Source organism: Pituophis catenifer, unplaced genomic scaffold (assembly GCF_029215685.1).
Source record: "Pituophis catenifer annectens isolate HBS135680 unplaced genomic scaffold, rPitCat1.0.hap2 SCAF_6, whole genome shotgun sequence".
Classification (NCBI taxonomy): domain Eukaryota; kingdom Metazoa; phylum Chordata; class Lepidosauria; order Squamata; family Colubridae; genus Pituophis; species Pituophis catenifer.
In genome coordinates, this window is record NW_027256886.1 from 41517068 (window position 1) to 41529942 (window position 12875).

General features: G+C 35.0%; 1 protein-coding gene across 1 annotated transcript in view; it reads left to right on the forward strand.

The window, feature by feature from the left end:
- The first annotated feature begins 4536 nt into the window (after positions 1-4536).
- YEATS2 (YEATS domain containing 2) overlaps positions 4537-12875 on the forward strand; it is a 38057-nt gene continuing 29718 nt past the window's right edge. The window contains exons 1-8 of the mRNA XM_070945818.1: positions 4537-4607; positions 5046-5159; positions 5879-5976; positions 6064-6171; positions 7466-7705; positions 9077-9192; positions 10230-10391; positions 10792-10903. Of these exons, the coding sequence (XP_070801919.1) occupies positions 5060-5159; positions 5879-5976; positions 6064-6171; positions 7466-7705; positions 9077-9192; positions 10230-10391; positions 10792-10903 (936 nt within the window). The 5' untranslated portion in view covers positions 4537-4607; positions 5046-5059. The remainder of the gene's footprint in view (positions 4608-5045; positions 5160-5878; positions 5977-6063; positions 6172-7465; positions 7706-9076; positions 9193-10229; positions 10392-10791; positions 10904-12875) is intronic.

A 12875-nucleotide genomic window follows, 5' to 3' on the forward strand; every position in this document is an offset into this window, starting at 1 on the left:
ACCTCCTGGAAAATTTAGCACAGGGCTGGACAACATACATGCCTCACATGACCCATCATCCCATTTTCAAAAGCCCAACAAACCTGACTATGTTAATAGAATGATTTTTGTTTTATCTCAAAATACCATTTCGAAATAAATACCAAGTGGAAGCAGAAGGCCTCTAGGAGTTAAACTCTATTTATACCTTTAATCTGCCCAAATAACCAGAAATCTATCACTTCCTGTGAGATCCCCAGGCAATCTTGTAGCTGATCAAGGAAAGGTGCAGCAAACTCCAATTCTTGGAAAGCTACCCATCTTTATTCTAGCATATTCTATTTCACTGCATCGTCATGTATCCTATCATGTTTAAAACTCATGGAAAATTTACAACGGAGTTAGCCATCTTGAGTTACATGAAGATAGACCAAGCTACCTTTCACCTTTTCTGATACAAAATTTATCCTTTATAAATTTCCTGTGTTATAGAAGGATTTAGCTGAACAATAACACACTAAAAATACCCACACTTTTCTCAACTAATTGTTTTGTGAATATTTAAAGAAATATACAGGTTAGATGGCAGCTAACCTCGTGAAACTTACTGAGTGAAGTCTTCAGTTATACCACAAAACACTGAACTAGGAACAGTAATTCTAATAGTTTGATCATTTTTATTGTACTTACCAATATGCTTTATAATAATCTTCAATTGAATTTGTTTTTTTTAGCTTGTATTATAATACTGGAGTGTATCAGTAGATATTTCAATGTTATGTGTATGTATTTATAAGTATGTGTGATTTTTTTTGATGATTGCTTATAAATGATGCTTTTGAAAGCTACTATGTATGGGTTGTAGCGATATGTGAGGGTGAAAAGCATTTGGTTGTAGTTTATTTTGTATACTTAATCCAAAGAACTGAATGTTGTAAATAAATCCATTTTAGTGTAATCTTTGCCCCAAAGCCAAATTCAGAATAAATATTGCTAATTTGCATCATTCTGATTTTCTGTTTTATTAAAAAATTTAGACCTTTATTATGTAAATGTCTATTACTTACTTGATTTAGATCCCACTTTTCTTATAATTACACAGGATCCTAAAAGTAAAAAGCAACGTAAAATAAAACAGATGGTCTTTCAGATATTTAGGATTTAACCACTAAGACAGTACAAAAAACACACTTGCACTTTGAAGCATATTCAGAAAACTGTTAGTAGCCAGTGCAGGATTTTCAACATGAAAATATGTTCCCAGTAGCTGCAGTACTCAGTATTCCAGCCAACACATTTTTCACTTCTAAAAAAAAGCATATGGCAGAAATTGTTTCATTGTTTCAGTAGCTACAGAAAGCTATTCCTTGGCAAGGCTGCCACCTGAATATCAAAAAACAGCTAAGACTGAAAGAACTTGAGATTTCAGGAACAGTACAACTTTATCTCCAAAAGGATATACAGTACTTCAATCCTACTAATCAACGGGACAGCCATTTTGTCTATATTTAAAGTTTTTTTTAAAGAGCATGCTACCATATAAACAACAATGGTCACAAGTTTCTCAATTCTTGTAGAGGGAAACATTTATGTTCCTAATGTTTAAAAGATCTTAATTCAACTGGGAAAATTACATTTTCCATAGCAATCAATATCATTGCCAGAATATTATATTAGTTTGAAAGATAAATGTTATTTTACTGTAGCTTTCAATTTCCAACTAGGCCAAATAGCGATGTTATTCATAAGTAGAAGATTTATAATAATGAATGCTAGATTTCCATTTAAATTCTGTAATATGTCAGTAAAATGAGGACCTAGATTTTTGGGGCAACATGCTGACTGTAAATCACTTAGAAAATGCTGTAAAGCACTATGATGCAATATATTAGTCTAAGTGCTATTGCTATCTCAAACACATGTCAAAAATCATCACAACCTCAAATAACTGCTGTAATTTCCTAGATATTGGCTGTCAGAAATAGCTGGCCCCAAATAGCTATTGTCAGTCAATATGGAGGATACAATTAGCCCCAATTAGCAGCTGTTTCATTACCCAAATCTATAAAATCTTAGGTTATGTACATAAATAGTTTCAATGAGGTGCATTAGCTTAGTTAAATTTTAAAAATAGTGGAAAAGTTAATGGTCTGAAAAACAGAGTTTCAGTTAGAGTATTTTGACAACTAAATTTTTAAAAACGTTACACATTTCTACTTTGGCTTATATTTTTAGAACAATTGGCAAAAATGATTAGAATATAAACAGCACATTTTTTTATTATTTATATTAACTTACACTAATTGATGTATTTCATTTATATATGTGTGTATAAATAATTACAATCTGCATTTCTTTGCTTGCAGTTGACCTAAGTATACATGAGAACATCAGTAGAATTTTGGATGAATTTACTGATGTAGTTTATTTCTGTCAGGCACAAGCAACCAGATTCACATATGTAGCGTTCAAGATGACTACTTTATTGTATTCTGCCTATAATACAAGAATCTCCCCCGACTTCTCTTGGGATAACAGATAAGATCCCATGGAAGAGGCGGGGTGTGTGTCAGCCCTAAGTGTTTTGTAGCTACACAACTGAAGACTAATTCCCAGCATGAGCCCAATTCTCTTGGGTGGCAGTTCCCCAGCACTTTCATATTATTTTCAAATGCTCATTGCCATAGAAGTTCATTATGAATTGAGAAAAATGGTCCCTGGAATTTTTAAAGGACATATCTTAGGAGGAAAACGATGGCCAACGAAGGACAAGGCAACAATAAAATTTACAAGGTGTGTAAATTGCGGGTCGCCGTCTTCATCTCATTCCTATGTATCTGCTGCTGGAAAGCTTCAGATGTTGTGTTTCTGGCATGCTGAAAACTTGGGAGAGCAGAAAAGTCTCCCTGCTCAACATACGTTACCACTTTAATAGTTCAACACAGAATTCCCACGCAGCTAACAACGAGTACGGTTAATAATCACAATCAGAGTAATAGTGCCAGCAAAAAAGATACTATAAAGAAGTCTAGTGATACAAACTTTTGGAGATTTTAAAATACTCCTTAAACAAAATCCCAACTCCCGGAAGAAGAAAAATTAAAAGCGGCACACATCAGTCTTCTTGGCCACTAGTCCAAGTCGTTTAAATTACAGCGGATGCTGTAGGTGAAGAATACACCGACCAGCGCAGCACCGCCACTGCCGCCGCCACCGCCGCCTCTTTCAGGCATGGGCTTCTCCCAATGCCCGCCCCTTCTCCGCTCTCCGCCTGCGCAGCCGCGCCCCTCCGTCGCCCTGAGAGAGGACGGAGCTGATGGCGGCTGCGCGCTGCAGGTGGTGGCCTCGCTGAGCGTTGGGTTGGTTAATGCTATAAGGGACTGCCAGCGGCGGCCTTCCGGGGTTTGTTTGTTTTTTTAAAGCAAGCCGGTGAGTTGTGCAGTTGCAGCCGAAGCCCCGCTTTATCCCTCCCGAGCTGAGAAGGGGCAGGCTGGTGCGTGAGTTTGGCGAGCGCCCCCTCCGGCTCGGGCTCGACTCTGGCAAAAGGCTGGGGGGCTCTTGCAAGAAGCCGGAGGCAACTACCTTTGAAAGAGCCGACCAAGTTTGCTCGGTGTCTTAACTTCGTTGGGCTTCGGGACTGGAAAAGCGAAGTACCCCCTTTACGCCCATCTTGCAGTCAGATCCTAACCCACGTTTACTTGGAAGGAGAAACGCTGAGTTTTGGTGAACTCTTGTTTGGAGCATGCTTTAAATCTGCAACCTTGCAGACTAACTACGTTCCTTGAAAGTTCCCATTGAATTCAGTAGGACTTCCTGTTAAACACATGGGTTGCCCATGCCATTGTAGAGTTATGTTTACCTGTTTCTATTCATTTTAACTGGTTTAAGCATAACTTGATTGCACCTGATTGTGCTGTTATGAGAACAGCTCTGCGTTTACTATTTGACATACTCTACGAGTCCTGTCTGGGTACTTGTTTTTAAATGCAACTCATATTAAAACTATGATTTTGGATGGGGCTTGACCCCAGACACTATCTGGCACAGTTTTGAATATTGATAGCATGCTAATTACAAAAATATACAAAATATAGTCAGTATTCTGTCTTGATATCCATTTTCCTTCAGTAATGTTTGTTCTGAGGATCCTTACAAGGCGGTACCTAATTATCATTAAGGAGTTCCATTCAGTGACAGTAGCAAATGAGTGCAGTTTTTGATACCCTATTGATGCTTATATTTATTAAATGCGCTTCTGTCTTTGGTGTTGCATGATAACATATCTTAATAAAACTGTTCTGCAATAATATATACCGATGATGTTTTCTATATTCAGCCAAGAAAACAAATGGTAATAAAAGTTGAATTGTCAGTATCTAATCTCCATGATTGTAAAAGTTTAAATATTTGTAAATGTGAAATTATAAACTTAAGTGTTCAAAAACTGAGTGGATAGCAGTAAAACATGCTGAAAGACTGAGAAGAAAGTAAAATCTGTTTTCATTAATAAAAACCATTTTTATTTGACAGGACTAACTGAAAAATAAAACTTTGGGAGGAATCTAAGAAGCCTTCAGCCAAAGTGCAGAGCATTAAAAGAAAATCAGATTTTGATTTATATGTTTAAGGTAAAAATACTTCGGGAAGATTTGTATTCATTTATAATGGAATACTGGGTCTATGTGATATGTCTACACACTGCATGTACATTTACTTTTCAATAGAAAAGAAAGAGGAAAATAAAGCTTAGTTGTAGAACTAAAACAGGTTGCGGTTTTCATAAACATATACAAGTATTCTTACACCTTAAAATGTCATTTAGTGGCAGTCTTTTTTCCCAATTTTTTTAAAAAATGAGTCCGTATAACTTTTCCAAATAACTTTTCAGTGACCATAGCAAAGAGCAATTTGGCTATAAAATATTGATTTATTTTAGAATTCTTTACCTCTTGTTCAGACATGCTGGTCTTTTGTTCTCAATAAGAGAACTGGCTAATTCTGTAATGTAGCTTAGAACCTAGAACTTACAAATGCTATGTATCTGTTTCTTTCTTCTCTTTCTCTAGTGAAGAAGATAACAATGTCAGGTATCAAGAGGACTGTAGAGGAGATGGACCCAGACTATGAAGAGATCTCAATTGCACCTACAAACAAACATCATAAAGCATCAGAACAATCTGGTAAAATTTCTTTAAAAAAACGAACAGTATGTGATTAAAAACTAAGATTAAAACCAATCTTAAATCTCAGTTTTTCCACTTTTTCTTTCACAACTGTATAGACATGTTTCATTGTGTTTTTCTGTGATGTTGATCTTGGTTCAACTCATAGTCCAAGAAACACCTTTTCCAATTTCATTTTGGGGTAAAAAATAAAAGTAGCATTTAAGACAATATGGGAATTGATCATAAGTATAATGAGACCTTATTGATTACTAAAACTTTGGCTAATATATATATATATTACACTAAACATAATATAACTTGGGAATCCAATAATAGTGATTTATAAGTCATTTTTATGGCTTATTACAATTCAAAATTTAGTACAATGTGAGACTCCAGCATTTTATGTTTATGTAGATCTTAATTAAAGATTCCCAGTTATGAGTGACAATCAAGTCCTCCTGTTTCTAAATTTTCTTTCAGCAATATTTAGATTTCAAAAATTACAGTGTTACAGTGTAAGTTACAAGTTACAGTGATTCCTTGAAATAGATACATTATCTTTACATTATTTGTGTATAATCTGATGATGTGGTTTTCTTTCAACAACCTGCTCAATCTGACATCACAAACATTTTTAGCTTACATGTGGAACATTTTTTTCAGAAACATTGCAAACAGTCTTAAATATCTTGAACATAAAAATCTTAATTGTATGAACTCTTTTTACATAGCTCGAGATGCTGCAATACAGAAGATTGAAGCAATTATTAAAGAACAGTTTTCTATAGAAATGAAAAATAAAGAACATGAGATTCAAGTGATTGATCAGGTATATAGATATCATGTTTATTATAAATTGAGAAATAGAAGCAGGGATTTGTTCAGCCATTTCTTAAATGGATTTTCCTTTTGACAGCGACTGATCGAAGCAAGAAGAATGATGGATAAACTGCGAGCCTGCATTGTGGCGAACTACTATGCTTCTGCTGGACTCTTTAAAGTTGGGGAGATAAGTAGTGCACATGTGAGTAGTGGCAAGTTACCTTGCCTTAATCTATATCAGGATTTCCCAAAGTGGTCAGTGTTGAACCTTTGATTTGATGGGATAATCCATTGACGTTGTTATTTATAGAGCTATTGCTTAAAGTAGTATTCATTAAATAATATTCATATAATGCTTGGGAGTCAACATTAACAACCTGAAACTTCATGAAGGGGTCACTGAACTGAAGTGTCAGGGAACTCCTGTTCCAATTGTTGACAATCATGTATTTAAAAATACAGGTTGCAAAGAAGTTGTTGGAAAAGAGTACTAGTCATAAACCAGGATTGCGTTTTAGATATTTTTAAACTTTATTCTGGCTAAGCACACTAGGTATTATGGTATGGAAGGTTGTAGATCATATATTAGTGTAACTACTTGAAAGCTTCCATTAAAGAAACAGAACTAAACTTCAGTAGGAGCAAACTTGAATTTTAAAAAACAACAACCTGTTTTTAGTTTGAGACAGATTTTTTAAAATAATAAAACACCAAACTACGATTAATAACATTGAGAAAAACAATTAAAAAGACTATGATGGAAAACGTTTATATCATGAACAAAGCAACTCTTTAAAAAATGACCAAAATTGAAAGTTAAAAGTTCTTTTTCTTGTCTGTCTCTTTTCAAAAAATTTCAGGTATTGCGAAATAATGCCTGTTGGTAATCTACTGCTGCAAATCAGAAGCAGATTTATCTAGTTGCAAAGAAGGTAGAGAGTGAATTAGATAGCTACCTTTCCTGTGAACACACTGTTAAACAAGTTTTAGTATTCTGTGTCAACCTCCAAAAATTATATGAATGAACTACTTATAAGAGCAGCTCTGATGGGGTTGTAGTATTGCCATCTGATGTTTTTATTTTGCTATTCAGCCCCTAGTTCAGTGGTAGACATACATGTTCCATGTATCTTTATCCTGCTGTCTCCTTTTTAAGAGGATCAAGAAACATTTACTATGAAAAGCTACAGAGATTCTGATTGCAGCTGTCTTTAAAATAGAACTGGGCTGAAAATATCTCCCAATGTCTGAAGGATTTGCAGTAAATCAGCAACAATTTTAACTTCCAGGTTTTTAATAAATAGACCTGCTTCTTCAAGTCCTGCATGCCTTTAGGTATAATCAGTAGTGGAATTGTCTGTAAGATCCATAGATGTGTCTTATGTACCAGGTTGTAGATGGATGAATTTAGGGGATTAGTTTTAAAAATCTGCAAGACTAACATCTGCCCTCCTCATTTATACTAAAACAAACAAACAAATGTTGTTCTATTTCAGGGAATGAAGACTTGTGATTCTATGGTTTTTAACCATCCAACCATCAAGAAATTTTTAGAATCTCCATCCCGATCATCCTCTCCTGCTAATCAGGGCTCAGAAACCCTGTCTGTCAATCATTCAGAGAGTGAATCTTCTCAGCACATGGAATATATGTTGGGAAAAGACAATGGTAGTCTGGATGTGGAAGAAAGAGTGCCAAGCAAACTTGACTTGACTCTGCGCAAGAATGCTGGACAGGTGATACAATACCAATGTGTTAAAATAATTTTCAGAAACAAAAGTTCTTTTGTAATAGCATGGCAAAAGGAAACCTGTTTCCTTTATTGGAAGCTCTATAAATACCACTGTAAAGAACAAAACAATTTTCTACCTACCGGTATTTCCTGTTGGTGTAATCATATGTATGTGAACTTTTCCCTATCTGGTGCCGTCTCAATATGTAGGACTTTAATTTTCATAATTTCCAACTGGTATGGTCAAAAGGAAATACGGGATTTCCAGCAATATAAAGGTATTATGTTAAATGACACTTCTGAAGTGTTCATAGTTTTGGCTTCCAGTTTATGACATATGAATAACAGTGTTTATGCAGTTTTTAAAATATCTGAAGGAGAAAGAGATTACGATTTTAAACTGTGAGCATGGTCCATTTTCTTTAGAAGAAGAAGCCAGTTCTCATTTCCCAACGTAATTGGGAATTTGATTAATAGATAAAGCTCTCCCAGAAATAGCCTGGCCTGAAATTGTCACTTCAGACTCTTCAATAGTTTTGCATGTTGATATTCCCTTAATATGTTGTTGCTAATGTTGTTTTGGATAGGATCATATAATATACCCCAGAATTTCAAGAATTTATCCCTGTATCTCTAATCTCCACCTATTGCCTCTTCAACTCTGCTTGCATTTAAAGAAGTAAAAGCTTTAGCCTGGATGAAAGTACATTTCTCTTTAATTTTCCACTGCTCGGATCACTTTCTATCCAAAGATTGCAGCATTTTAAGATATTTTCCTTGCAAGTTCCTAGGCCATATTTCTGGAGCAGGGTTTTTCAAACTTAATTTCTCATAGAATGCCATCAAGCTCTTGTGGAACACAGGACAAAAAAAAAAAACAGAGGGGGAAAAAAAACCTAGCACCCAGGTAATCTGTGCTCATGAGGTTCCAGGAAATTTTTTAAAGTAAAGATTTAAAAATTTGAAAACTTCTGGAGTTCTCTTTTATATTATTTTGATAGCATATATAGTTAACACTCACCAAGTTTAGTATAAACTCAGTGAGAGATCTTAAAAATTGCATCATTGCTTTGTCATATAGTATAAGGAATCTTCAAACAATCTTTTTTGTTTTAGATAAGAGTAATAGGAACATGTCAACTTTATCCAGATTCATGTATTTAAATATTATCTATTTACATTGTAACATGCTCAAAACCAAATCTGATGATTTGTAAGAGCTGGATGCCATTTTTAACATTTAGAGATTATGTAAAGCTAGGTGTAATTTCAGCAGTAGAAAGGTTTACACATTTTTTTAAAATGCTTGCAACTTCCATCAGAAATCTTTCTCCCTGAACATCCTTATATAGATTTCTAAACATTCCATCTTTAGGGCATTTCTGGTGTTTCAAGAGAATATGAAGCAGAGCTGAGAAAGGCTGATTTTTCAAATGAAGAGCATTCACGATTATATGTGAAGAAAACAATAGTTGTCGGTAATGTTTCCAAGTAAGTATTCAAAGTGGGGGGTTTTTGTCTCTTCCTATCCACTCCAAATATGGATTGAAATTAGAAGAGGGATGATCAAACTATGGAATTAGTAAAGTCCTTGGTGCCCTCGGTTTGCTTGCAGACTTTTCATTATCCAAGTAGATAATGTCATCAGTGTTAATATGGAATCAGTAAACAAACTGATTTCCATTCTGTTCCAATAATATATCGTAACCATTATTATTAGACAAACCTGTTGTTTCAGGGAAAGACAATCCATATCATTCTTTCTTTATAGTAGTTTTGAAGGCAGAAGGCAACTAATGGGTTGGATAATGTTGATTGGAAGTGCTCTGAGTACTTAAAGAGTTCCTGCTATTCTTAGCTCCTCCTCCAGCCCCTGTATATACTCCATTCTGACATTTCAGGAGGCATCTACTACGTCAAGTAACTTACTGGAGTGCCTCACCATAGCTTCATATGACACACCTGGCAATGGGACTCAATGGGACAATATAGTTAAATGATTATGCTCAGAGTTGCACTAGGCATATTTCCCCCTCCAACCTGTATCAGAGAATTGACTGGGTAATGGTGCTTGAAGCCACAGTAGATCGCTCTAACCAGCACTTCCCAGGACTCCAAAAGAAAGGATGGTGGAGGAAGTCTATTTGTTTTGCTACATGATGTTTTTATACATCTGTTTGCTAGTCATCTAAAAAGGACAGTATAATCTCTCTCCTTCTGATGTCATTCTTTATTTTTTCTTCCACTGGAAAAAATCCAACAGTAGCATGTTTTTATTTTTTCCTATAGGTGAAAAGAAAAGGAGGGCATTTCCTAGTGTAAAAGCAAGCATCTCCTCAATATATAGCTTTTTTTCATTACCATGATTAAAGGAATGACCAAGCATTTTGTCAATGAAGAGTTTTCCTGAAGAAACATTCTTCTCTGTTACAAAGAGAACCATAACAGCCTTTCCACTATTTAGGATTGCTTAATTAGTGATGCAGTAGAATTAACTTTGGTGGATTTATTTTTTTTCTGTCTTCCAGATACATTCCTCCTGATAAGAGAGAAGAAAACGACCAATCCACTCATAAATGGATGGTGTACGTAAGAGGTTCCCGACGAGAGCCAAGCATTGATCATTTTGTTAAGAAAGTCTGGTTTTTCCTTCATCCCAGCTATAAACCTAATGATCTTGTTGAAGTCAGGTAACACAGATTTCATTGAAATCACCTCAATGCTCCATATGTTTTCTGCAACTTCCTCATCTCTTGTATCTGTTGGTAACATTCTGGATAGAATTGGTCCTTGAAGTAGAAAATGCATCACTTAATGATACTCCTTGGATCCAACATTATCAGTGGCATAGCATCCCCAAGCAGGCTCAGTAACTCGGAATATCCTTCTGTCGGCTCTTCTGGTTTCTCAGATACAGCATTTCCTGGATATAAGGATTTCATTTCATGTATTTAGTTATTTTAAATTGGCATGACATTTTCATTATCCCCGTTTTAAGACTCAAATATTTCTTGGTATTTTTTTCATTTTGTTTTTTTTAAAATATTTGTTAGAAGAAATAACTAAAGCCTCCAATGTCCATATTTGTAGAGAACCTCCTTTCCATCTGACGAGGCGGGGCTGGGGAGAGTTTCCAGTGCGGGTTCAGATTCACTTTAAGGATAACCGAAACAAAAGGATTGACATTATACACCATCTCAAGGTAATACTGTAGTGTTCCATGATACAGTGCCTAGTTTTGTCCTACATCTTTTTTTTTTGTTTACTTTTTCTCAAGGAAATAGTCAGTCTGGTTTTGGGTTTTATAAAGTAAAATGAACATAACAAATAATGTTTATGAAAGATATCTGAAATTTTAACACGATTGTGGGGGGGGGGTTCCCATGTTGATCTATTACACATGCAAAGTATAGCAACCATATATTCTTGTAAAAAATAAAGGGCAAACCTAAAAATGGGGAAATCTAAAAGAGGTCCATAAGGGTAAAGAAATTTTGTTTATAACTCTGTTTTACAAAGGAAAATTCAAGAGCCAGAACCAAGAAAATAAATAATTCTAAAGGATTCCTTTCTGAAATAAAGAACTATAATAAAGTGCCTATGGTCATATGTGTACTATATGTGTGCACATATGGAGCTTCAAATAATGTTAAATGTAAGGTTTTTTTTTTACTAAGATGTATGTGCAGAAGTCAGCAACGCAGTACTTAATAATAAAAAAAATAACACCAGATATCATCTATGGGACATCCAAAATTATTTAAATTACATTATTTTTTAATTGAATATGCTTTTTTTAAAAAAAATACAGATTGCTTGGAATTTCAAGCAGAAATACTGGGAAAATACAAAAATTTTAAAATATTCAGGTTTTTAAAACATCCGTACCTATAATGATTCTCAGTGCATAAATCAAAACATAACCAAGAATTGTTTCTGTCAGATTCAAGAATTTCCCTTCTCCCCAGATAAAAAGGAAACCATCCAGGAAGATCCTTTTGTGACTGTCACAAATTATAGACTGTCATCTTGCAATCATTTGAGGATAGGCTGTCTGGTGATATTTACTTTTTGGCATTTTCTCCTCTCAACGCTCAGGAGGTGGCTACTATTTTTCAGGCTTCCTTTAGCTGCCAAGATAACCCTTTCAAGAATAAATTTCCAAAGTTATAAAAGGTCAGAGAGGTAGGTTTATTGTAGAAAAGCTTTGAAGCCATTACAGAAGAATTCAAGCAACTGCAGTGTATCAAACACAAGCCCTACTTAGTGAAATTAGGATTCGCATTCTTGTACCTCTTTTGCTGTCTGGGCAGAAGCTAGATGGGCTAGAATTAGCCTGATATCAAATATTCCCTCTCTTAATTTCTCAATCAGTGAGTGACTTAGACTGCCTTCAGCATTTTAGTATTCCTCAAACATTGGGTAGTTTTAATCCACTTTTAATTCATATATTTGTTCTTTCCAAGTATTTGGAAGTAGATCTAGCCACTAGACGATACATGTTTGAACAGGAGGCCTATTCGCTATCTGCCTCCTGGTTTAGTAACAGACAGGTTTGCTATGAAGCTGCTTATACATGGCTGTGTAAGAACCTACTGCATTGCTTTGGCACCTGTTGAAAACATATTTTGCTATCCAAGCCTTGAGACAACTATTTCTCATCTTATATCCATTAATGAGTATGCATTTTCTGTTTTAACGCTGTTGCTTTATTTTGAGTTTTAGATTTGGCTGTAAACTGCTTAAATATTGTTAAAGCTTTTAATAAAACAGCATGCAAACATTTTAAATGTACAAATATCAACCCAACATTGGGGCAAATGAACAAGAATTAGACCATTAATAAATACTCTTTACTATTGAAAAAAAGTTATCTATGGATGATTTTAAAACACATGCATAGCTCCTTGTAACTTAGTAGTTAAACTAATTTACTTTTACATAATACTATTTTCTCTTGGGGGAGTCTTCTGGGGGAGAAAATGTCCTTGGTTAAAAACTCATTTGCATTTCTTTTGCTCTCTTTGGAAATTTAAGATTTATTGCCATCCATAAAGCTGTTTACTAAATGTCGCCATCTCTCTTGCTTCCCACATCTTGAAATTATGGCGAATCCATTGTGCATATTAATCCTGCCTTCCTGTAGTGAATTGGAGCTATTCCTGGTGTTGTAT